The 27,258-nt window shown below is 35.3% G+C and overlaps 1 protein-coding gene and 1 non-coding gene across 2 annotated transcripts in view; both read right to left on the bottom strand.

Annotated features, from left to right (window-relative positions):
• Nucleotides 1-27,258, bottom strand: part of RIT2 (Ras like without CAAX 2) — a 346,245-nt gene that overhangs the window by 207,225 nt on the left and 111,762 nt on the right. The window contains exon 3 of the mRNA XM_046670844.1: nt 14,606-14,679. Coding sequence (XP_046526800.1) covers nt 14,606-14,679 — 74 coding nt within the window. The remainder of the gene's footprint in view (nt 1-14,605; nt 14,680-27,258) is intronic.
• LOC124245218 (U6 spliceosomal RNA) lies at nt 26,156-26,262 on the bottom strand. Its single transcript, XR_006890223.1, has one exon. It is a non-coding gene; the product is annotated as a U6 spliceosomal RNA (small nuclear RNA).

The following is a 27,258-nucleotide window of genomic DNA, read 5'->3' as shown; positions in this document are numbered from 1 at the left end:
CATTTCTGATTTCAAGTATTAAAATACACAAACAGATATGTTATACATAAAATATACATAATAAAGATAATATACATAAAATGATAAGTATGACAAGTTATGTACCATTACTCTTCAACCCTACAGTTGAACAGCTACAGCTTTCACTGTAGATCCTAAACAGACACTAAATTTAAAATGACAGCTTTGTGGCTTATTGAAAATTTTTATATGCCAGTCTACTCTCTGGGATTTACATGTTAAGAGGCATTCATTCTATTTGGAAGCAAACAGTATTGAAGGCCCAGGATAGAAGCTCGCTATTGTCATAATTCTCTAATGGTCATTTGTCACATTTTGGTCATTGTACTCCATTTAAGATTAATCCATGTGATGAAATTGTGCATTAATAAAAGTTCATAATTTACTTCCACTATGAACCACTGCTTAGAGGCTTACCTTTTCAAAGGGAATCAAAACCTCGTGAAGACATTACGCCTTATGGAAAAAAAACTGAGTTATTCACCTTATGCTCATATGAGTTTCTGAGAAATTTCTGAAATGATGACTAGGGAGATCACTATGCAGCCTTTGGTGATGCCATTAGTTGGTATCTCTTCACTAAAGTAAATTCAGCAAAAGAGAATTTTCAAGAAAATATGAATGACAATATAAACCCTACCAAACAGGTAATGAGATAAAAGAGGATATTTTGAAAAGTGAATATCAATAGCAAATAATCAGAATGTTCATGTCTATAGAGTAATTGGAATGTCTCAAGCCCTGTTCAAACTTCATGGTAAGTTTCCAAGGACACAGAATCTTCATGAAGTTGCACTGTTCTGAGAATCACTCAGAAAGAAACTTAAGACTTATCACAGAAGTCTACATTACCTAACATCATTAGTAAACTTACGTGGGCAAACTTACATATGGAATTCAGAAGATTCTGGGCAAATTCTTTGAGTTATTGCCAACATTTGTAGTAGTATTTATAAATGGTCATGAGTCTGAGCTGAAGATTGATATCAACTCTACAATACTAATAAGATGTGAAGATATTTCCAAACTATATTTTCTTAACAGAACCTATTCCAATGGTGTAGGCTAGCACATATTCATCAAGATTATATATAGTTTGCTATTACCAGCAAATATGTTGACTAGTATGTTATTTTTTTCTCACAGAAGGTATTGCTCATCATTCCCTCAGGATACAGGAAAAATCATCTTTGTTTAATTAAACTTATTTCTCAAAATATCATACATATGCATATTTTTAATCAATCATTTTTCTTCTAGAGGTTTTTTAATGTATAAAATTACTCATTTGATAGTTTTTTGTTTACTATTTATGATCCTCATGTTTCTCAGTGCATCTTAGTCTGACTTGTAGGATCCCAGATGTGGTGCCATATTTCAAGACTATATTATTCATGGGATGAACAGATAATATAGCTTTGGGGATTATTTTAAAAGTTATTCTGGCTTATATGGTTTATACATAAAAGAATAAAATAATCAGAAGCCATAACTGTTATAGTCACTATATACCCAGCTAACATTAATGCCAATTCTCTACTGTAAGAGCAATTCAAGAATTTCAGTTTTTCTTGAAGCAACTCAAATTCTGCATTGTCTTTATTATCTCAAAGATTCATAAATGGTCTTGTTAGAAATATTATTAAAGTTGTTACCAGCTTCTCCAGAGGTAGAGTTTGGAAATGACTGCACAGTAAGGCAGGTCAACTTATAGCTGGCCATATCAACTCAGGTTCAATAGAGGAATGCTAAATCCCTAATATGATTTCACTCCTATTGAGAGTTCTCATCAAGACCTAGTTAAAGCTATTCAAGACTCAAGCAAGCTTACTCTAAGACTACCCCTCTGCTGACTGACTTTCAAATGTAACCACACATTTCTCTTATCTACAATAGGAGTGTAAGATCAAGGTAGGAACAGACATGGCACTTATGACCAAGTCAGGAGAATAGTTGTATCATGATCATGTTGATCTATGGTGAAGACATGGCCCCATGAATGATTTGACTCCACAGTTAAATTTTATAAGCATAACCCTGGAGCCACCAGGTGTATTGCTGTTTAGACTACATTTCATTTGGTCTCACCAGAGCCACAAAATGAAGGAAGTAATATTTTTTCTTTAACTACCGTAACTACTAAATGAAGTTGTAGGGGACGGAGAAATATTCTTCTACCTTTCTAGGTTCTTTTGGCTGGCCTAAGAATTAAATTGACATAGGACAAAATAATATGAGGATGTCAAACAAATTTAATAACGTGTGTATATGGAGAAACCCAGGAAAACTGAGTAACTTACTAAAATGGCTGAAGCCACCACCTTAAATACCATCTTCAGCTAAAGACCAAGGAGGATGTTGGGGGTAGTGGTTTGGGAATTCAAAGGAGAAGAAGGCAATTCACATGGAAATGGAAAAGCAATTGTTTGGTAAACAAATGTTTACCATACCTTACAAAGATAATGAGACATGGGGAAGACTTTGATGGAATGGGCTTTGCTAGGTTCCTCTTTGTCTACAACACCTAGTTCATATTATACTATAATTATAGTATAATATAATATCCATGATATTAATTCCTTCCTGAAATAGACCTTCTATCTCAAATTCTTTTAGGCAGTTAGGGGGAAGTTCAAAGTTTCTTTCTGAGCCTTTTGTTCTTAAAAATAATCATGCCAAAGAGACAAATTTTGAGGTAGAAAATTCTGCTGCCCTACAAACTCATCTGATATTTTGATACCAATTAGTAGACTAGCCTCCCCAAAAGGCATTTGTAATGGTTAATTTTATGTGTCAACTTGACTAGGCTAAGGGATGCCCAGATAGCTGGAAAAACATTATTTCTGGGTATATCTTTGAGGGTGGTTCTAGGGGAGATTGACATTTGAATTGTTGAACTGACTAAATAAAATGACCCTCTCCAATGTGGGTGGGCATCACCCAATCTGTTGAGGGCCCAAATAGAACAAAAGGGAGGAAGGGTGAATTGGCTTGTTGTCTGCTTGAGCTGAGACACCCAACATCTCCTGCCCTCTGACATTGGAGCTCTTGGTTCTTGGGCTTTTGGACTCTGATTGTGACTTACACCATCAGGCCCCCAATTCTCAAACTTTTGCACTTGAACTTACACCATAGGATTTGCTGATTCTCCAGCTTGCAGACAGCAGATTGTGGAGTTTCTTGGCCTCCATAATTGCATGAGCCAATTACTATAATAAGTCTTCTCATATATATATATATATATCTAATTATCCTATTAGTCCTGTTTCTGTGGAGAATACTGACTAATACACTATTCTCTCAGAGGGGAGAGATGGCCTGCCTTCTACATAGAAATGGCACCAGAGTTCCTGTAAACATATTGGTTCCATTGACTTCCTGTAGTTTAATGAGAAGATGATTTTGGCTGGATTTAGCTCTCTATAGATTTTTAGACAAAAATGACTTTCTTACTCATGTCATGCCTATTTTTGTTTTTGGTGAGGAAGTTTTGCCCTGAGCTAACATCTGTTGATTAACCTACAGAACTAACATCTGTGCCAGTCTTCCTCTATTTTGTATTTGGGATGCCTCCACAGCATGGCTGATGAGTGGAGTAGGTCCATGCCTGGGATCTGATGCGAACCTGGACCACCAAAGCAGAACACACAGAACTTTAACCACTTGGCAATGGGGCCGGCCCTGTGTCATGCCTATTTTTTATAGCTCTATAACTCAACACTTTTTCTGTGAAATTTTAGGTATGAGAGTAAAGGAGAAAAAAGTTTAGGAGTGAGTGTGGGTAGCATAAAGGCAGACCTATACCAAACTCATCCAGGAAACCTGCCCAAAATAAAATAGTCAGTCATTCTACAAGGAAGCACTTTGGGTTTCCCAGAACAACAACTTGATTTTGAAATCAAAGTTGGATATCTGCAAAGAAAAGTAAAAGCACTTTGCATTTTATCGTAAATGGGGCTTTCCCGCATTACAGTAGGAAAAAAAATAAAGAAAGTGGGAGTGGGAAACCCACTTAAATGGTTTCAAAATTATTTTTATCCTTTGAAGAACTCAGTTTATGAGCCATTAAAAATATTACCGATAAAAATGCATTTTGAATTTCCATTAGACAAGATGTTATAGCTTTCATTTGAAACTTGAACTCATCCAGGATGAGAGAACAGCATTTTTGGATAATAAGCTGAAAGAAACAGATAATTGTCAGAGCAACTCACAGAAGTATTATGTTCAGGATCTGAAAGTGTGTTTATCTGAAGAGAATTTGGGAGTCAAACAGCTTTGCTTCAAAGCTGAAAGGAGGGTGCAAAATTTTTGGCTTAGGGGCCTGGCAGGAGAAATATGTCTTTTAATTTCTTTTGTGTTTTGTTTTGTTTTTTGAGGAAGATTAGCCCTGAGCTAACTACTGCGAATCCTCCTCTTTTTGCTGAGGACGAGTGGCCCTGAACTAACATCCGTGCCCATCGTCCTCTACTTTATACGTGAGACACCTACCACAGTATGGCTTTATGCCAAGCGGTGCCATGTCCGCACCGGGGATCCAACCCAGCGAACCCCGGGCCACCGAGAAGCAGAATGTGGAAACTTAACCACTGCGCCACCAGGCCGGCCCCTGTCTTTTGATTTCTTAGTGATACTAAAGATACTTGTTAGCCTAGTGGGTGGACTCATCATTTAGTTTCACACTGTCGTTCTAACAGAGACCTAGACCCCCTATTACTTTGAATAATCTCTGAATGAGATGTTCATGATCACTTTTATTTACATTAAAAAGAATTCAGAATTCAGAGCATTTTTAGGATACAAATAAACTTAGTCTCCAGGATAATCCTATATTAAGTGGCTCCTCATCAAATTTTATTGATTAAAAGAAGTTTCTTACTCACTTTGAAGGCACTTAACAGCTCTAGGGCAATATATCGTCCAACTGTTTTGTCACAGTTTGTTTCCAGTTGCTCATTGAAGGAAAACTGGAATGCTATTTACCAGTACTTGGTCCAGCAAATAACCCAGGTTCCTTGAATGAGAGCTTTCCAGCAGCTCTGCTGCCTAATTGCAGAATTAATTTCTACTGGAGAAGTTTGGTTCCCCAAACTTCATCTGTTTCTGAATTTCAAGTGAAATGCAACATACTTATTTCCTAGGGCTTTGAAGATTCTTAGGAATAAGAATAGGCTTAACACAAAATAAGTTTATCAGGAGTCTTGAACAGCAGCAACAAAAAGCCAGACATATTCTTTTCTTTTCTAATTGATTTAAAAAGCTATATGATTAAGAAACACCTACAATATAGCCAACGAGACACCAGACATAGATGGTGATATAAAAGAAGACATGGTTCCTCACTTAAAGGATTTTTTAATCTTGTAAAGGAGACTAACTGACCTACTTAAATTTTGATTTGTTAGCTATAAAGTATGTAATATAAGGACTACTTGATATTTCCCAAGTGATTTTCTACTGCATTCTGTTTACCATACTCAGGATCTATAAGTCACTCCGGCCATAGGCATGTCCTTATTTCTAGGTAAGGCTTTTTTTCCCCTTATTATCATATATGTTCCCAACCTGCTGAACTGGGCTGTAAAGTGTGGAAATACGATCTAGAAAGAAACATCAAGCTTCTTTCTTAACCCTTGATTTAGTTTCAATAACCCAGTTTTCCATTTCCTTTCCTCCGATTCCTGTCTCGACCCCTGGTAGCTTTCCAGATATACAAGATGCTCCAAACACACTTAGAATCACTCTCACCTTCTGACTAGTCGCACAAAAGAACATAGAAAACAAGTTTTAACGTCATACTATTGCTATATTTCTGAAGGAAGAAAAAAGAGAAGTCAAAGGAAAAGTTTTTATAAGACCTTTGGTTTTATCATCACAATGTCCTACTCCTAAATGTCTGTAGGAGAAGCATTATTACCCACTGGTTGTTCTTTTAACAGACTCAGAGATGGGAGTTGTGTGTATATATATATCTCCTCAGTGAAAGTATCAGTTTGTGGGGAGAAATTCTCCTGCATTATCCTTAACTGGTTATCATTTTGCCAGAGCAAACATCATTGATTTTTATTCTTAAACTTAATTGAGAGCTACTTTTACAACGCATTAGTGACATTTCTCTTAATGAACCGGGTACATTTTGCCTCTATTACTAAACTGAAAATTTCTTGAGGGCAAGAAACATTTTTCAAACTTGTTTGAATCTGTCATAGCTACTAGCACTGTTGACAGAACACTGTTCAGTTTCCAATACAATACATAATAATTCACTGTTGAATGAATGAACCAGTTTTGAGAATGATAGAATGTTAGAGAACAAAATGTCTTAAATAGCATTTAATTCATACTCTTTATTTAAAAAATGGGAAGAAAGTGAATTACAGAGACAATATATATTTTGTCTAATTCTACATTTCCCATTAATGTCTGATATGGGCAAAATACAGGTCATATTCGCAAATGTTTCATTCACTTTTACTGAGTACTTATTCTTAACTGGGTCCCAGCTTCATGATATAGCTGCATAGGAGTTACAGCAAGTGGTTTGGGCTGATGCTATTGTTCTTGCTAATTTGATCACTTATCAATTATATCATCTAAATTCTTTCCTGATGGAATAATTTATTGATAATGTAATACAAGGAAAAACAACAAACAAATATCCCTGATGGATAGAATTAGGGAAGGTAAACCCTTCGTGTAAGATATTGTAAAAGATACAAAGAATGAAAAAACGATAGTGGTAAACAAATTCTTGTATTGATGGCATTCTTTTTTTCAAATTCTTCCTTGATTTTACCATCTTGGGTTTTTAAGCTACTGTTCTTGCCAGTTTTCTGTACTAGGGGTTTTCAACTAACACCCTCTTAATCAAAATATCACTGACATTGTCAAAAAAGTAATATACAAATAGCAAGCATTACTAGTCATGAATAGTCCAATACTGTTCACAGAGATGGCTTTTAGAAAAGGCAATGTAGCCACATCACCTTGGGACTTCAGGAATGCCTCATGGGCATAGCACTAGGATTGGCATTTAGAAGCCACATACCCTTGGATAAGCCACTATCCTCTTCTGGGCCCCAAGGTCTTTATTTGTAAATAGAGGGAACTAAAATATGTGACCTCTAAAACCCTCTAATTTTAAATATTCACAATTATAGTTATTTACATGGATACGAAGTAGAAACATTTATGAATTGACCACAGAGTTCCTACTAAGGACTATTTTCAGTGAAAGATCTGTTTGCACAGTGGCCCAATGGTAATTATAGGATACAAAACTCTGGCATTGTCCACCATAAAAATGGAATACTGAAGGAAATGCTTTGAGTGATGAGGTCATTGAATGACATTCTGTTTTCTAGCTATTTCTATCGAAAGCATGCTTCAGAGAGTCTTGGTAGTCATTTTACTTAGCACATTTATGCTAAGTATAAATCAAATCTTTTTTTTTTTTAATTTGGTGGGTTTAGTTTTGAAATTGCCAAGTTTCAGCTCAAAATATAAATGATAAATATAAATCTTAATGTTCTACATATTGTATTGCTGAGTAATTAGATTCTTAAAACATGCTTTGATAAAGAACACTGACCGTTTATGAAAGAAAGCTAAAGAGGCGATGTGATTAAAGACATGGCAATGGCATTTGACATTTCTTTCTTCAGTTTTGAGTCTAGAGTTCTTTCTTAAACACGTGCAAAAATAAAAGTGTAAGCTCTTTAAGGTAAGGAACCACAGAGATGTTATTTATTTTGTATCCCTGTGGAACAATGAGTCCAATGTTGTAAATCTATGGATGCCCAATTAATCATGTTGAGGCTGTGAGATACACACACACACAGATATGTACAGACTTATAATCTCACATAGTTGCATCTCATGTACACTGAGTCACTAACGACATTGAGATTGACCTCTGAATCGTTTATAGATTTGTATACAATTCATGGTCTAGTTATTTTTTCCCTGAGTCAATAGAAATTTATCTTTAAAGCATCACTTAAAAGTGGTCATCTTGTAGAATTATTTTTTAATTACACATTTTTTTGTCTTCTTTAGCAGAAAATCCAAAATATAATTTCCTGTTCACTTAATAATATTATTTATGAATATCATTATTGCACCTAGCTATAGAAATGCCTGCTTTTACAGAAAATGACCCCAGACTTACATCCTTCTAAAATGTTTTTTTGTGTTTCATCTTGTATTTTAAAATAAGTTTCTCTTGATCCTAAACTATAGGTTGTCATTTTATTTTACTATAAAAATATTTGCTTCTAGAAATACACTTCTGAAAGTTTGGTTCTAAAAGTCATAAACTGAAAAAAAAATAGGTAATCAGCATCTTATTTCTGGCTCTAATGTCAAATAGACTGAGAATGAGAATCCAAGAGTCTTCCTTGTCGTGAGAAAGTTCATAGAGAACACAGGAAACTTTATTTTATGAAACTTTTTGACATTTGTTTTGGCTACTAAGAATCATTTTTGTTTGGTTTCTGGTCTGTGGTCTTATTTTTACAGTGGTTTGCTTTCCTGCCTTTTATATTTAAATCACAGGTGGTTTTATAGCCATGTTTTAGGGCCACCTTGATGGAGAAGAAAGATTAATAGTTTGTAGTTAATTGGATAATGCAAACAGCACTTTTGAGTGAAAGGTAGTGCTAAAAAAGAAGACTGTTAATTGATCTACACCAGGCATCAACTAGGAATATTCTTATAAAATCAAGATTCATGACCACCCTATTTGCAGTAATGTTAATAGTGAATTGTTTTCAAGTGTTGCAGACCCAACACAATGGATGACCATGACATTGGCCCATTTTCCCAAGATCAAAGGCTATGATTAAACTGTATCAATTCAGGACATGTGTCAGGTTGTGAACATGCTCTGTCTTTTCACATTTAGAGTTGGATTGACCTTTGTTGATTCCCTAATGACCATGCTTACAGTATTAGTATGCACTTTAATCTCTGGCTGTATTTTTACCTTTGTAAAAAGTTTTCTTTTATGTTTTCTTCATATATTTCTGATTGTATAGCAAGCCCTTCAGATAAAGCCTTATTTCTAGAGTTAAAATAGTTTCTTAGGGCTGGCCAGGTGGCATAGCAGTTAAGTTCCTGAGTTCCACTTCAGCCACCTGGGGTTCAGTGGTTTGGATCCCCGGCACTGAGCTACACACTGCTTATCAAGCCATGCTGTGGCAGGCGTACTACATATAAAATGGAGGAAGATGGGCACGGGTGTTAGCTCAGGGCCAATCTTCATCAAAAAATAAAGTTTCTTACAATGTGTCTTCTTTCTAGAAGGACTAGGTGGAGGTGATACCTGCATGGTGTAATTTGAAAGGTATGTGAAAGGAACACACATTTGAAGATTATAGTATAGGACACCTGTGTTAGAGTGTGGTGTTGGGTAGGCAGCAGTGAGGATAAGGATACTGGAGGAGGTAAGAGAAAGACAGCAGAAATCTCTAGACTTCCTTAATGCCCAGCTCCCAATATATCTAATTGAAGACAACCGTTGTCAAATTGAAGATTGGGAGCATTCTTAGAGGCACCATGTCTCATGCTTTTCAACTTTGATGTGACCTTGCCTGCACCCACTCTTAGTGAATTACCATCTATCAAATAATCAAACCTATTAAAATGTAATAAGAGCTGACTGAAGAAATGGGGAATGTGCCTTGACAATAGGATATAATTAGTGAGACGCTGTCCTAAATAACACTCTAACAGGAACTCTTGGTCATCTCAGAACTTTATATGCACTTTGAGAACAATTTTAGCCCAAGTTTTATTGTCTTGAATACTAAAGTACTCACAACCTTTGGTGGGATGAGATGATTCCTGACCAAGGGATCAAGCCATAAAGCATTCCCTTTAAGGATAAACCACATACAGGGGGAAAAAAAAAAACCCAATAAGTTTGTGGCTAAAAAGCAATTAAAGCTTTCAGAGAAGAATTATATAAAAATCAGGCTAGTAGGAATTGAGAAAATCACAATCTGGAAGAGACTTTAAATACAATGCTCTCATTTCATAGAGGAGTAAATTAGGTCCAGATTGGATAAAGGACTTGCTTTGACTGCAGAGATGGTTAGGCTAAGTGAGATGCCAGATTACAATTACATTTCCCATTGCTTCAGAATACTTTAATCCAGGCAGTAGCCAGGTGTTGGGGGCAATGCCTAGATCTAGGGAATTTCGGTGATATTAGCACATGAAAAAAGTAGAATCTGGAATATGTGGAGGAGAATTACTTTTATTAGTTCTAATAAGGATAAAGATGATTCAATACACTTGTCATTAAGTTAAATTTACTGTATATATTTTGTTATAGGTTTGTTTAATTATGCTTATCAATTATAAAAAACAAATGAACCCTCTCTTCTACTATTGATTTAGATAATATATTTTTTTTGTTGTTTTTGTGTTTAGGCCAGGACAAAAAATAATTTAGGCATAGGAGATAACCCATTACTAAAATTTGTATACTTTTATGATACTTGTTATCACAACTTGCTGCAATTTTTAATTTAGTGTCCTCCTACTGCCCAAACCTCAAGCATTTGAGAGTAGAGACTCAATTTTTCTCTATTCTGCATTTTTTTGACCTAGGATAGTACTTGGTACACACTAAGGGATTCTATAGGAGAACTGAAATAAGAAAGAACTTGAATGGGAGTGTAGATGGAGTCAAGAAAGCTGGCTCAAAAGCCTGCTGTGTTGCCTCAGATAAATCACTTAATCTCTATGAGCCTTATATGTTCCATTTATAAAAGGAGTAATATATTTTTTTCCAAGGGATAGATCTGAGACAAGTAGGTAGAATCTATAGAGAGGAAAATTTTAGCTCATTGCAAGAAAACACTTTCTAGCAATTAAATCTTCCTAAAAGCTCTCCTTATCTGCTTCCAGAAGCAGAGTACCTAATCACTTGAAGTGACCAAACATAGGTTTCATGAGCATTTGGTGGGAGCATTGGGCATTGAAAAAAGAACCGTAACACTGGAAGAATGGTTAGGGTAAAAGTCCTTTCCAACGTGAGCTTTGGTGATGGCCCCTTTGTCCCATGGGATTACTGAGGCTTTACAAGTCTATATGCATAGCACAAACACTGAAGCACAGTGGGACTTAGCCCAAGTACAAAATTGTCTCCAAAAGGAGAGCCACTTCATTTCTTTGCATAACATTTTACTCAAATTTTAGGGGGTCACAGTAATAATAACTTTTCTATCTATTTCCTGGGTTTGTTGTAAAGATAAATTTCAACAAGTGTTAAAAAGTAAAAGTACCAAAAGAACACAACATGTATTACTAAAAATATTTCAATGGTATTGTCTCCTAGCCCCCACAGGGGCTTGGATTTTGTTGACTCAGCTGTATAGACTTTCTCTTGCATGTGAGAGTATAACAACTGATTGGGAACCAACAAGTCACCCTCTTTTAAGCCTGATGTATTCCTGATGTATGTTTGGCTGCAGTTGAGACTGGCTTAGAAAAATACTTAATAGTATGCAAATGTAATAATTCTATCTTTTTAATTGTATATTTGCAAGTTTTTCATTCTTTTCAGAGCACAGAGTCTCAGAGCTAGAAAGCACTTCAGTGAATGTATGCAGATTTGTCTCTCATCACTCACCACTTCCCCCACAAACATGTAGTATTCTCCATCTCTAGCCATACTGAACTAACAAATGCTCCACTATGCTGGATCGATCAGCTATTGCCACAAAAATGCTGCATGGCAAACCACCTCAAATGTAGGGACTTGAACCAATTCCTGTTCATGATTTCTAAGTCTATCTGGTGGCTGGAGCAGATCTGCTTCACGCTGTGAGTGGGCTGGGCTTTGTTCCAGTCTTTGGTTTGGGTGTAGGTCTGCTCCACATTCTTCCTCATTCTCCTGGGGCCAAGGACTACCTAACTCATGCTCTTCTTTTTGGGTATAGCAAAAACATCCTTATTACCTCATGAGACCTTGGCCCGGAACTAGCAGATTGCCTCATCTGCCTACATTCCATTGACCTAAGCAGTAACACGACCAACCGTACACCACTGGGGAGGAAAATCATCTCCACTATTCACGATTACATTAGCACCACAGTTGGGACCAGGTACACATTCATACATACTTGTAGACTAAAAGAATATTCTAAAAATGAAGGATTTTCCTTTCTATCAAAGCATAATTCTAGCTGAGTATTTTCATGGATATAAGTTTGCTATTTTCCAAAGCAGTCATTTTTGGCTTGAGGATTTTAGTTGTTGCAAATACCTTATTAGGTTGAGTGAAATTTAACCTACTCAGACATCTTCCAATTTGGCCTAAAGTTTCCCTAAAAGAAAAAGTGCACTTTCCCTTGGATATGACAGCTCTTTCAAATAATAGAAATAATTTTTCCATTTGAAGTATCCCCAATAGTTTCAACAGTTTCCCCCCCTGTAAGTCCACTATCCCAATGTCCCTGGAAACAAACAACTTTGTTAATATATAGATTTCAAACAGTCTTGATATATCTTATAAATATAGAAAGAGATCACCTACATCCAGTGGCTTGTACATTATCAATATTTCAATTAATGTTGTTAATTTTTAAATAGTTTCATCAAATAGATGAAATAATAAAACACGTTTTGGAAGATATTAATTTGTTTAAGTACAAAGGAAAATAATATAATGAAGACCTGTGTACCCATGACATAAGTTTTCAACTATTAACATTTTCTTGTATTTAATTAGAACTTTTATAAAATATAAACCATTATAATAGAGTTGAAGTCCACTTTGTATCTCTCTCCTTTCCTGTTAAGGGGTAAACACTAGCTTAAATATATCATAAACATTTATCATCTTCTAAGCCAAAAAGTAAAACTTTGCATACATCAAATAATCAATCTTCTACAGACCACGTTCTTCACAATTAGATTAGAAATCAATAAAAAAATAAACAATGTGTGTGTGAAAAGAATGCCTACTCATATTGACTACAGCATTCTATTTAAGTTAAATGTGTTTTCAAATCTGCTACAATTATACTACATTTTGATCCAACGCTCACTGACAGAGGTGCATTAAAATTTCCCACTATATATGATTTTGGATTTATATATTTTTCTGTATAATTCTCTCCATTTGACCTGGATATTATATACTAGAATTTTTTCATGATTTTGACGATTTTTTTCATTACAGACTGACACTTTTATATCGTAATAATGTTTTTTGCCATAAAATCTATTTTGTCTGATATTATACAGGTATTCCTGCTTTAGGTTTGGTTACTTTCAGCCTACATTTTTCTAATCATTCTTTGATTTGCCACCTTTCTGTACCTTTATGTATCTTTTAAACCAAACAAATATACGTTAGTTTTGTTTCTTTATTTGTATGACCTCGACAATACTTGCCTATTCTGGAAGAGAGATATCCATTTCCATTTATTTTGGTTCCTGATATGTTTATATTTGTATATTATATTATGTTTTCTTTTTACCCTGTTTTTCCTTCTTTCTCTTATGCTGTATATTTTATTAATAATTCTTTAAAATTTATTCTTCCCTTTCCCCTCTGCTAGTTTTTAAGTTATAGTCTTTAAGACTTCATTTTTTTAGAGCTGTTTCACATTTACAACAAATTAGAGAGTTATATGTTTTATGTCTGGAGTTTAATAGATATGTTTATATATATATATATATATATATATATATTTTTTTTTTTTGCTTGAAGATTAGCCCTGAGTTAACATCTGTACCAATCTTCCTCCACTTTATGTGTGGGTTGCTGCTACAGCATGGCTAATGAGTGGTGTAGGTCCTCTCCGAGGATCTGAACCCATGAACCCGGGCTGCCAAAGTGTGTTGTGCCGAACTTAACCACTACACCACGGGGCTGGCCTCAATGTATTTATATTTTTAACGTGATTATTTTAAAAGTATGGAGTTAAATAGAATCTATATCCTCCTTCCCAACACATCAAGACTTTGAAATGTTTTAACTCTGATTCCTTTCCTCCTATTTTACTTAAAATTATTGGGTAGTATTTCAGTTCTATGTTTATTTTTATATCCCACAAATTAGTCTCTTCTCCTCCTCTTTCTTGTTCTTGTTTACAAGTTTATAAAATAATGTATTAGATTATGATAAAGTTTGGTTATGTCCCCCATTCCAGTAAACTGTCCCCCTAGACTTGGTTCCATGAGCACAGTTGCTAAGTAGATCTTCCTTTTTCCTATTCAATCAAAGTTTTCCAATAAAAGTCATCATTGGATTAGGGTCTAAGACAGAGTTTTGTGCACATCTGAAGAAGAGTAATAAACCATTTCATCGATTTTACTGTCTCACTGGCAATATTACACCTACACTTTTATATTAAGACAATTATGGCAATATTGAAATAGTCTGGTTGGCAAAGAGTCACATTTTCCTGCCAATTCTTGTCTTATTTAATTCCTGATTGCTATTGCAAATTAGTTCTTCTTCTGTTCGAATAGTTAAACTCATCTTGCATTTTGTGATAAAGGTATTTGAGGGTAAAGCTCAAACTGGCCTCAGAGACTGGAGACATCTAAGAAAATCACCTACCTGACCAGCAGTGTCCAAGATGTCCAGATAAGCTGGCTCATTGTCGATCCTAACCTGGGTCTTGTAAGCATCTTCTGAAAAAACACAAGACAAAGTTTACATTTAAATAGATCCAAGTGAAAATGTATGATTTATTTTTAGATTTCATAACAAAGAAGAATTTCTAAATAGGTTACTAATTAAGAGAATCAGAGAATCTACTTAAAGTACGTTGGTTGAGAAGGATGTACCCCAGGGATTATAGAAACAGTAGTTTCTGCTTAAAATGAAGTCAGGTGGATTTCCTCTTCAGAAGAATTTCACGATTTGAGGTGCCGTAGTCACGCTACCTAGAGAACAAGCCGTGGAACAAATGTATCCATTCTTTCCTAATCATGCACTGCACTGCCTCCTAACTTCATACTCAATGGTGAAAGACTAAAAGCTTTTCCTCTATGATCAGGAACAAGACTAGGCTGCCTGCTTTAACCACTAGTATTTAACATAGTACTGGAAGTTCTAGCCAGAACAAAAAGGCAAAAAAAGGAATAAAAGGCACCCAAGTTGGAAAAGAAGGCATAAAATTCTCTGCTTGCAGACGACATAATTTTATATGCAGAAAACTCTAAAGAGTCTTCAAGGAAACTGAAAAACTGTTAGAACTGCTAAATAAATTCAGCAAAGTTGTAGGATATGAAATCAACACAGAAAAATCAGTTATGTTTCTATACACTAACAAGGAGCAATCTGAAAAGAAATTGAGAAAACGATTCCATTTACAATAGAATCAAATACATTGGAATTAATGTAGCCAAGGAGGTGAAGACTTGTATAGGGAAAACTAAGAAATGTTTTGTTTGTGTACTTCTTGCTAGCTTGTACAAATTCTTTATATATTCTGGATTTTAGACACTTATAGATATATAATTTGCAAATATTTTCTCCTGTAGGTTATCTTTTTACTTTATTAATAATGGCCTTTGATGAATGAAAGTTTTTCGTGTTTTTGAAGTCCCATTTATCTAATTTTTCTTTTGTTGTTCTTGCTTTTAGGGTCATATCTAAGCATCTATTGCCAAATTCAAGGTTATGAATATTTAATCCTGTGTTTTCTTCTAAGAGTTTTATAATTCTACTTTTGTTCTTTAGGTCATCAATCCATTTTCAGTTAATATTTTTATATGTTGTTTGGTAAGGGTATAAATTCATTCTTTTGCATACGATTCTCCTATTATCCTTTTTATTTCTGTGACATTGGTAGTCCTCAACTTTAATTTTAGGTTTTAGTTATTTGAGTAAATTCTTTTTCTTAGTAAATCTAGCTAAAGGTTTGTCAATTTTGTTCATCTTTTTGAAGAAGAAACTCTTTGTGTCATTGATTTTCTCAACTGATTTTAATTATCTATTTTATTTACCTGTCTTCTAATCTTTACTATCTCCTTCCTTCTATTAGTTTTGGGTTTAATGTGTTCTTCTTTTTCTAGTTCTTTAAAGTTTAAAGTTAGGTGGTTAATTTTGGATCTTTCTTCTTTGTAAAGAAGCATCTACAGTTATAAATTTCCCTTTTAGCACTGCTTTTGCGTCGCCTCATAAGTTTTGGAATGTTGTGTTTTCATGTTCATTAATCTCTAGATATTTTCTAACTTACTTTCTGATGTTTTTCTTTCACCCATTTGTTGTTTAATTTCCACATATTCATAAGTCTTTCAATTTTCCTTTGCCTTTTTATTTCTAGTTTCATTCCATTGTGATTGGAAAAGATTCTTTGCATGACTTCAATCTTTGTTCTGACATACCCTTAGAAAATCAAGGAATGCTTCCTGGAAGAAGTAGCACCTAAACTGAGCAGAAGTTAGAAGAAAGAGAAGTAAGAGAGAGGAAGAAAAATTGAAAGCCAGAATCCCAGATGTTGTAAAGAGGATGGAACAGAAGAGAAACTTAGATAATTCCAGTGTGGCTAAATCCTAGAACTTAGGAAAGAGAATGTTGGTAGATAAAATTTGAGAATTTAAATTGGCTTATAAATATTAAGTGGACTCATATTTTTGAGTGATGCCTCTGAAGTCAGACTGCTTGAGTTTGAACCCTGGCTCTACCACTACCAGCTGTCTAAGTTTAGGAAAATCACATGATCTCTCTAAAATGTATGTTATTCAATTGAAAAAGTTATGATGATATTATTTGTAGTTACCTCATGGAGTTGTTCAAAGAGTTCAACGAGATAATGTATGGAAGGCATCCAGTACAATATCCTAGATGTAGTAAACATATAATAAGGGTTAAGTATAGTTATTGTTTTTAAGAAATTTGGACTCTATTATGCGACCATCATCAGATGTGCATTTTGGAATGCTTACTCTGGCTGAAATATGGTGAATGAATTTTAAGGTAGAAAGCCAGAAAGATTAGGTAGATAGTTGGTAATCTAGGTGAGAAATGATGGAGACCTATAACATGATAGTGGCAATAGCATTGGAGGAAAGCTGACAGATTTGCAGGATGTTTAGAAAGTTGAACCTATAGCACTTGGAGACATATAAGGTGGAAGGAGCAGGATGCAAGAGAAGCTCTCAGATTTCTGGCATTGACAGATGGGCAGATAGTTATGACATTTCCTGAGAGAGGGAAGAAAGGAGGAGGACCGCAAGTTCAACTTGGGAAATGTTGACTCTGCGATGTCTATGTGTCATTCAAGTGAAAACAGTGAATTTCTGGTTCTGAAGCTCTGGTGAGAGATCTGGGAGCTTTATTTCATTACATCAATTTTGTTTTACTCACCATTTATATTATAAATAAAGAGCAAACTGAACCACTACTAAAAGCATTTAGAACAGAATTGAATTTGGGCACAATTCAATAATTATTCATGCTGTTGATTGTGAAGTACAAATAAACAAATGAATTATTTTCAAAATTAAGACAGTAGTAATGCTCAACCACAGGAGGCACTTTTTCAATGCATAGTACTGAGCACCTCCTCAAAATTGGATTTTTGCTAGCTTCTGGAGATATAAAGACACACACACACACAACCATGGTCTCTACTCTCAAGAAACTTGTACCTTCATAGTGGAAGACACATATATATGCAATGAGATGTTAAGATTCAAAAATTTATAGGGAAGATAGCCTACCTTCGAGGAAATTCATTCCTTATGACTGTACTCCAGAAAGATGAACTTGTGGGAAGTATAAATCACAGGGAAGTCAATCTAGTGTGGTTTTAGCAACTACCAGCCATTCTATACCATTCAGTGTATGAACAACACAAGTTTCTATTTTCCATTCCACTGTTCTTTGTGATTTCACTAACCTTCCTCTCACAAAAAGAGAAATCTTGTGGAATTACTTGTAATTTTTTTTTGAAGATGCATAAGATCGTTTTTCGATTTCATAGGGAAATAACAATAGTTACTCTGAAAAGGGCACTGTGACCCAAGGATCACACGTGAGTCTTTCAGATTTCATGTTTGTTTATTTAAACACAAAGACCACAAAAAAGAGCCTGCTGAGGCCAGGAGCATGCTGAGTAACCCAGAGGAGAACTGCTCTGTGTGATTATCTGAGCCCTAGATAAACCGATCACATGAAACGTATATCAAATAAAAGCTTCTCTTGGGATCAGAAAACCCTTTCAAAGAGACTTGATATGAATTGGCTGGAAATTAAGCCAGGCCTTCTATCCAATTTCTTTCTCTCTTTTAAAAAGTATCTATCAGAGTACACATGCCAGTGATGTGAATCTAGGTCACTTGCCTGGCCTCCATAGAAACTAATCCTTTTCATTTCCTCCCAATAAACAATCTTCCCATCTGTTGCCACCCATCCACTCCCTTTGAGACCTCCCATGCAGAAATGCAGTGACAGAAATACTCTCTTGAATGTATATAAACAACTCGCCGAATTTCAATCATCTGCCTATAGACCTAACCCTGAAGTGAGCTCATTTATCTTCCCGAGCAAGAGACCAAATGTACACAAAGCTTTATAACACAGAAATGGTAGCAACTGCCTGCTATATTGTTTGCACAAGAAAACACAATGGAGTAACATTGTTGGAGGTATCTACCACCTCAAAATCCATTTGAAAATACTGTTTGATTTGAGACTATTGCTTCTCTTAAAATGTGTCCTCTTCACTCTCCATCTTCAGCAGAATTTTACAAGAAGAAATCACCAAAGGCCTGTGTTAAAGCCTCAAATCCATCACTAAATATTGAGTTATGATTGGCCAGCCACCTAACCTTACTTGTAAGATGGAGATAATAGTGCATGCTAGCCAGTGCATAAGAGTTTTATAAGGATCAACAAAAATGGCATATATGATGTCCTATAAAAAAAAGAAACCAAAATTCAAACTCAAGGCATGCTATGTTGTAACTTTTTAAAAATATTGCTTCAAATTAAGCATGAAATTATATTAAAACTAAATCACTTCTGCGATTTATATTTACCCACGTGGGAACAGCTTTTTCCCAACAAGTAAGTCCCAGAGAGTTTAGCAGGATATATTTGCAATAATCATGAAAAAATAAAGCTTTTAATTAACTTAAAAACTTTAAGGTGTTCTGGATAATTTGCCCAAAATAATCCATTTAATTTCTTTACAGGACAAACATGTATTTAAATACCTTTAAAATATTTTGGTTGTAACTATGAAATTGGGATAGTTTAAAACCACAATTTGAAACTGAGAGAAAATATTAGAAGGTTATTGTTGAATTTTCCCTAAATGACTTGTAAAAAATCTTATGATACTTGAACAATTATATGATTTACCCAAATATCAGACATGTATAATTGATATTGTTGCAAAGATATATTTCTATAACTCTGAGCTATTACACATTTCTAGGACATTAATCACTGACCCATTAAGAAAAAGATAATAAAAAATATAAAGCTATTTGAATAATCTATCTATAAGAACTTTCTCAAAGAATTACTTAAATAAATCCTCCTAATCGTATATGTGTGTGTGTGTGTGTGTGTGTGTGTGTGCAAAGAAGAAGCATCCTGGAACACGTTGTACTGGACACTTTCTTTTGAACAAGAAGTTAAATCATGGCTGAATCAGGACTGACACAAATCTAATGTATCAATATATTTATCAATAATGATGTCAATACTTATTTGAGTGTGTAATCTGTGCTACACCTTCTGATAGGCACAGAGTCTACAATGTTGAAAAAGACGTAGTTGATTTCTACCCACATAGAGTTCATAGTCTTGGTGGAATACATAAAAATGAATGGCAATTACACTGTATTTTAATGAGTGCTACATTAGAAGCACATACATTTTGAAAGGTGTTTATTTGGGAAGACAGAAGATGCTCAGAGGAACTGAAGTAGAGCTGAAGTCAGCCCTCAAAGGAAGCAGGTGGAAAATAAGATTTAGAAAGAGGGAGGCTGAGAGATGCCAGGAAAAAAGAGAAAGAGAGTGACATGTGTTCTCATATAACCTCTCCTCTTGAACCTAAACATTCTGTGAAATCTTATACATGTTTGTTGGATTTATATACTAATTGGGTAGGGAAAAGCTTTTGAAAACTGACTGAATTTAGCTTCTAAGATGACTCAGGATGAAAAAGAACACCGTTCCCCGCCATAGAAATAACAGCTGAAGAAAGAGTGCCATTAGAAAATAAGTCCTGGAAATTCATAGGAGTTATAAGGAAGAGTTTAGATTTTTTTTTTGCCATGCTGTAAAATTGAGAGTGAGTCAAATTTTTTTAGGTCTGTGAGAGGTAAGGTCTCTTGATGATATCTGAGTTATACAGCAATTGCAATCTTTCCCCTACACATACAAGCAGATCCTTGTAGGGTAGGTCATACCAACCAGCATCTCTCTGCCACCCCCAGGGAGAAGCCAAATGTTGCTGGATGTCTGATCCCATGGTGGCAAACTGTATGCATTCTGAAGGGTCTGCAGGTAGATTTTTCAGTGAATGACTCTGCCTGGCCTTGCAGGAGGTCTTGTCACACACATTAGACCCAATGAGTTGTCACAAGCTGGAGTGCTTCCTTTGGAACCTCAGGAAACCATCTGGAGGTTTTCACTTGCAGAGGGCCACTACTGGAAGATGACATTCCCAACAATGGCTTCCCAGAGCAAGGACAAGCTGACGGAGCTTTTGATAGGAAATATTAGTCATCTTCTAGTGATAGACCTGCAGCCTGGGCAAGAGGTTGTTGAGACAGCAGACAAACCAATGCTCTTCCCCAAAGCTGTCATCTACAGAAAATGTTTCAGGACATCCTTTCAATGTCAGTGCCCTATAACCCTTACTTTTCAGCCCAAGAAGATGGAGGGATCCACAGGAAACCTGATCCCCTGGCTCTCTTCTGTCAAATAGAGATGAGAGGCAACAAGACTAGGCCATGGGAACTGATGTGGAATGTCTCAAGACCCTTGTTTCTGCCTTACTTGATTGTTGCTCTTGGGTGAGGAGGAAAAGAAGCAGATGTTCTCTATCACCACGCCCATGGTGGAAGTCTTTATGATCCTAAGGGCGTGATCTGTGCAATGGTTGCCTTCCAGAGGTTTTATAAGATAGAATGAGTTTAAATACAGATGATCTCTTCACAGAAATCAAAAGAGCTTTTACATTCAGGGCAATCATGGGAGTCTCAGAGTCCTACTGGTTCTTCACCCTCACCTGATGGACACCTCCAGAAGGGCTCCAAGGAACCTCTGGATCCCAAAGATACAATATGAGAATGTCTAGTAGCAGAGGTTTAATTTATACCAAGATTACTCTTTCTGGAAAGATGGAATATACTTTTCCATGTGCCTCCTGCTATATACAGCATAAAACCATGAGCATTATATACAAAACAAGCATAAGAAGATTCTGAAAGGAGGAGAGAAAGAGGCAGACTGGCTAGGAACTTCAGGACCCAAGTGGTGATTTCTTTGGTTTTTCTTTTTGCCTCATATATCTCACACTTGGAACTGAATAAAATGACAGCTTAAAAACCCAAGTACGTGCAAAAAAACCACATACAGGACTTACATGCTAAAAACTACATGACACTAATGAAAGAAATTAAAGATCTAAATAAATGCAGAGGCATAAGATTTTCATGGTAAAGATGTTGATTCTTCCCAAATTGATGTAAAGATTTAACACAATTCCTATCAAAATCCCAGAATGTATTTTTGTCTGTGTGTATGGATATGAGCACAATTACTTTAAAACTTTTATGAGGATGGAAGGAACTAGAATAGCTAAAACAATTTTGAAAAAGAAAAATAAAGTGAAAAGAACCAGTTTACTTGATTTCCACACTTATTCTATAGCTGTAGTAATCAAGACTATGTGGTATTGACAGAGGTATAAACACATAGATCAATGCAATAGAACAGAGAATCCAGAAATAAACTCACACAAATATAACTGACTACATTTTGACAAAAGTGAAAAAGCAATTCAATGGAAGAAAGATAGCCTTTTCAACAAATGGAGTGGGAAAAATTAACATCCATAGGGGGTTAAAAAGACCCTCCAGGGAAGTCTTATACAAAAATTAGTCTAAAATCGATCACATACGTAAATGTGAAATGTAAAACTCTACAACTTTTAGAAAAAACATAAGAAAAATCTTCAAGATCTAGTGCTAGGCAAAAAGTTGTTGTATTTGACACAAAAACTCAGTCCATAAAAAGACAAATTTATAAATTGGATTTCATCAAAATAAAAAAAAATGATTTTACTCAATAAAGACCCCATTAAAAGGATGAAAAGACAAGCTAGAGTGGGAGAAAATATTTACAAACCACATATCTGACAAAGGACTAGTATTTAGTGCACATAAAGAACTCTCAAAACTCAACAATAACAAGAAACAAATAAACAAGCAATCCAACTAGAAAGAGCAAAAGTCATGAAGAGACATTTTACCATATAGGATTATAGATGACAGATAAGTGCATAAAAATGTGTGTAACATTATTAGCTTTAGGTAAATGCAAATTAAAACCACAACACCCTATCACTACATACCTATCAGAAGGGCTAAACTAAAAAGATAGTGACAACTCTTTTTTTTTTCTTTTTTTTTTAAAGATTTTATTTTTTTCCCCCAAAGCCCCCCAGTACATAGTTGTATATTCTTCGTTGTGGATCCTTCTAGTTGTGGCATGTGGGACGCTGCCTCAGCATGGCCTGATGAGCAGTGCCATGTCCGCACCCAGGATTCGAACCAACGAAACACTGGGCCGCCGGCAGCGGAGCTCGCGAACTTAACCACTCGGCCACGGGGCCAGCCCCAAAGATAGTGACAACTCTTAATGCTAGTAAGAATATGGAAAAATTGGGTCACTCACACATTGCTGGTGGCGGTGTAAAATGGTACTGCTACCCTTGAAAACAATTTAGAAGTTTCTTTATATATATCCTGCATGTAATATATAAAGCAGTATTTGCACTCCTGGGTACTTATTGCAGAGAAATGAAGATTTATGTCACACAAAAACAAACTGAAAAAAGTTTCCAAGTTGTTTATAGTAGCTTTATTCAAAACGGCTAAAAATGGGAAATATCCTAAATATCCTTCAATAGGTGAATGGTTATGCAATCTGTCATACAATCATATCATGGAATATGACTTAGCAATAAAATAAGGAATGGCATGTTGAAACATGCAACAGCCTAGATAACTCTCCATAGAATTATGCTAATTGAAACCAACCAATCCCAAAAGACTTGCATACTGTATGATTTCAATTATATAATATTCTTCAAATCACAAAATTATGGATATGAATAAATTAGTGGTTGCTAGACATTATGAAGGGAGGGGAGTATGCAATTAAAAGGCAACAGGAAGGATCCTTGTCATTACGGAAATGATCTGTATCTTGATTGTATCAATATCCATATCCTGGTTGTGACACCGTACTATAGTTTGCAAGATGTTGCCATTGAGAGTACTCGATAAAGGAACATGGGATCTCTCTGTTTTATTTCTTACAATTGCATGGGAACCTACAATTATCTCAAAATAAAAAGTTAATTAGAAATTTCAATGTTCACTTATATTTAAAAATATCCAAAGCTTCAAAAAAGAAGAATCTTAGCAAACTCTAGGCTTAGAAGGCAGCTTGCTTTATCTAATACTAAGTATCTAAACAAAACTTAAAGCAAACATGATTAATGGAGAAATGCTAAAACCCATCCCTCAGAAATTGGACACAAGAGAAGAATACTCATTAGTAATACTTTTATTCACTTTGTCCTGGTGGTTCTAATGAGTTCAATTAGGCAAAAATATGATGTGAAAAACAGCTTAGAAAGGGAAAAATGTCACTATTTATGGAAAATATCTTTTGGGTATGTAGAAAATTTCCAAAATTATATAGATAAATTACAAGATTAAATTAATGAATTTAACAAGTTTTCTGGCAGTAAAGTCAATACAGAAAGATCAATTTTATTTCTATATGTGAGCAACACAGATAGAAAATGAAATGATTTAATGGTATAACATCAAAAAATATCAAACATCAAAAATACCAAATTTCAAAGAATAAATCTTTCAAAAGTTTTGCAAGCCTTCTCCTAAGAAAGCTGTAAGATGTTATGAGAAAAATTAAAGAGGATATAAGTAAGTGGAAGTGTATACCATGTTTACAGATGGGAAGATTCAATATGTCAACAATGTCAATTTTCCTCTAATTGATCTACAAATGTATACCAAACCAATTTGGGGGAAGGATGGAGATTCACCAAATGATTCTAAATTAATAGGTAAATAAAAAAGGCAAAGAATGGTTAAGACAATCTCAAAAAAGAACAATAAACTTTACCATATATCAAGACATTGTTAATCTACAGCAACTAAGACAATGTGATATTGGCACATGGATAGAAAATTGGCAGAATAGAGAGCCCACACATTAATGAATACTTTTTTCTTTTCCCTTTAAGGAAGATTAGCCCTGAGCTAACATCTGCTGCCAATCCTCCTCCTTTTGCTGAGGAAGACTGGCCCTGAGCTAACATCTGAGCAAATCTTCCTCTACTTTATTTGTGGGACACCTGCCACAGCATGGCTTGATAAATCGTGACTGAGTCCACAGCGGGCATCCGAACCAGTGAATCCTGGGCCTATGAAGCGGAGAGTATGAACTTAACCACTATGCCACGGGACCAACCTGTAATGAATCCTTTTTTCAGGTGACAGAATTGGCATTTCAGAGTAATAGGAAAAAGAAAATATTTTCAATAAGTAGTCCTATCAGTCACAAACAAATACTGAACTTAATGGAACTTAACTGCTATCTTAAAATATACAGAGAAATAAATTATAGATGGGTTGTACATATAAATATGCAAAGCAAAACAATAAAGCTTCCAGGAGGTACTGTCGGAGAACACCTTCATAGCTTTGAGTGATAAGATTTCTTAAAAAATTAATATAAACACACTAACTACAGAGTGAAAGATTGACAACTTGGAATACATTTAGTAAAATTGAGACTACCTTAAAACAAAAAATTTGGTTCACCAAACGCACTTCTCAAAGAGAAGGAAAATGCAAGCCATAGTGTGGAATAAAGTACACGTAGCAACAAAAGACTTGTATCCACAATATGTAAAGAATTCCTACAAGTTAATCGGAAAGAGGCAACCTTCTCCAATGAAAAGTAGGCAGGAGATCAAGGGCTTTTGTGTGCGTGTGTGTTTGTGAGGGAGATTGGCCCTGAGCTAACCTCTGTTACCAATCTTCCTCTTTTTGCTTGAGGAAGATTGTCACTGAACTAACATCTATGCCAATCTTCCTCTATTTTATGTGGGGCATCACCACAGTGTCACTTGATGAACAGTGCTAGGTCTGGTCTCAGGAGCTGAACCTATGAACCCTGGGCCACCAAAGCAGAGCATGAGAACCTAACTACTAAGCCACCAGGCTGGTGTCACAGGTTTTTTTTTAAGTAATAACATTTATTACTGTCATTTATTGAGCTTGAAACTGTACAAGCATGGTAAAAAATATATATATTTTTTACATTAATTGTGTCATCTAATTCTCATAAAAACCATATGAAGGAAAAATTCTCACCTCCATTTACAGATCAGAAATTAAAAATCAGAGAAGTTACATAATTTGCCCAATTTCACAACTTATAAAAACAGAGTTTAGGCCTGCCTGAATCCAAAGTCTTAATCGCCATGGTATTGTAGAGGAAATTTCATTCACTTGTTATCCATTTATGAAAGGTTTATTTAGTTTCTAATATGTTTGAAAATATTGCTGGGGACTAGAGATATAAAGATCAATAAGATGTGACCTTTATCATTAAATGAGGGCACAACGAGATCCATACAATAAGTCCACTTGAAGATGGAGGTTGGTGAACGGGTAAAGACTTCGTAGAAGAGGTGACACTTCAGGTATCCTAAGAGTTATCTCACTGAGGGAACTGGGGAAGGGTGACAAGGAAGGAGTCTCCCAGGTAGGGGGAGCAGTATCAAAAAAGTATGGAGTCTTTTGCCTTCTCTTCCTTCCCTTGAGGTTAGGAGGCAGTGATAGTGGCACCAGGGATTGAGGAGGTGATGGGGTAAAACATATGGAATGCTTTACAAATATCCATGTCATTCCTGCACAGGGGACATGCTAATCTTCTCTATATTGTTCCAATTTTAGTATCTGTGCTGCTGAAGTGAGCACAAGAGATTGAGTTTTTATAAAGAGGTCACTCAAACAACTGATAAATAAATTTAAAGCTGCACAACCACATTAATAATCAGTAAAAAACAAATTAAAATTATAATATGATGCAAATGCTCTCCAATCAGAATGGCAAATTTAAAAAACTGACCCTCAAATAGTGGGGAATAGCTTGTGGCGATAGGAGAACTTTCATATACTACAAATGGAGTATAAAATGATGCAACCAGTTTAGAAAACTGTTTGGGACAATTTACTAAAGCTGATCACACACATAACCTATGTGCCAGATTGAATTATTGCTCCAAGTTCTTCTCTGTACAGATATATATATATATATATATATACTCCCTCGCCATAGATTTCTAGTGGGGGGAGAGTACTTCCTTGTTCTTTGATTTTAGGCTTGACCATGAGACTGACTTTGGCCAGTGGAATGCTAACGGATCTCATGTAAGCAGAGGCATGAAGTGGGACTTGTGCTCTGCTCTTTGAGTCTTTCATCACTATGAGAAGAATATGCCCTGAGACGCCAGCTGGTTTCAGAAGCAAGATAGATATCAGTTTGAAGAAAAGACATCCCAAGTAATCTACAGGTCTGTGAGGGACAAATAAATGTTATTTTTTACCAGATTTTTGGCAATTAGTTATAAGGAATTTCACTCATCAGGAATATATGCACGCATACAGTTTCGTGCATACATGTGCACAAAAGGCACGAATGAAAATATGCATATCAGCATTATTCAAACTACCCCTAAACTAGAAACAACCAAGAGTTGATACACAAATAAACTCTAGTGTTCTCATACAGTGGATTATTTTTGCTATGAAATTTAGAAAACTAGAGCACACTAAAACATGGTTGAATCTTAGCAATATAATGTTGAGTGGAAGCAGGTAGACACAGAAGAATGCACATAGTATGTTCCATTCATAAAAAATTCAAAAGTAAACGTCCGAACTAAGCTATATTTATTGGAAAATCCTTTCTTA

This window comes from Equus quagga, chromosome 9 (assembly GCF_021613505.1).
Source record: "Equus quagga isolate Etosha38 chromosome 9, UCLA_HA_Equagga_1.0, whole genome shotgun sequence".
Classification (NCBI taxonomy): Eukaryota; Metazoa; Chordata; class Mammalia; order Perissodactyla; family Equidae; genus Equus; species Equus quagga.
This window is presented reverse-complemented; position numbering and strand designations above follow the sequence as displayed.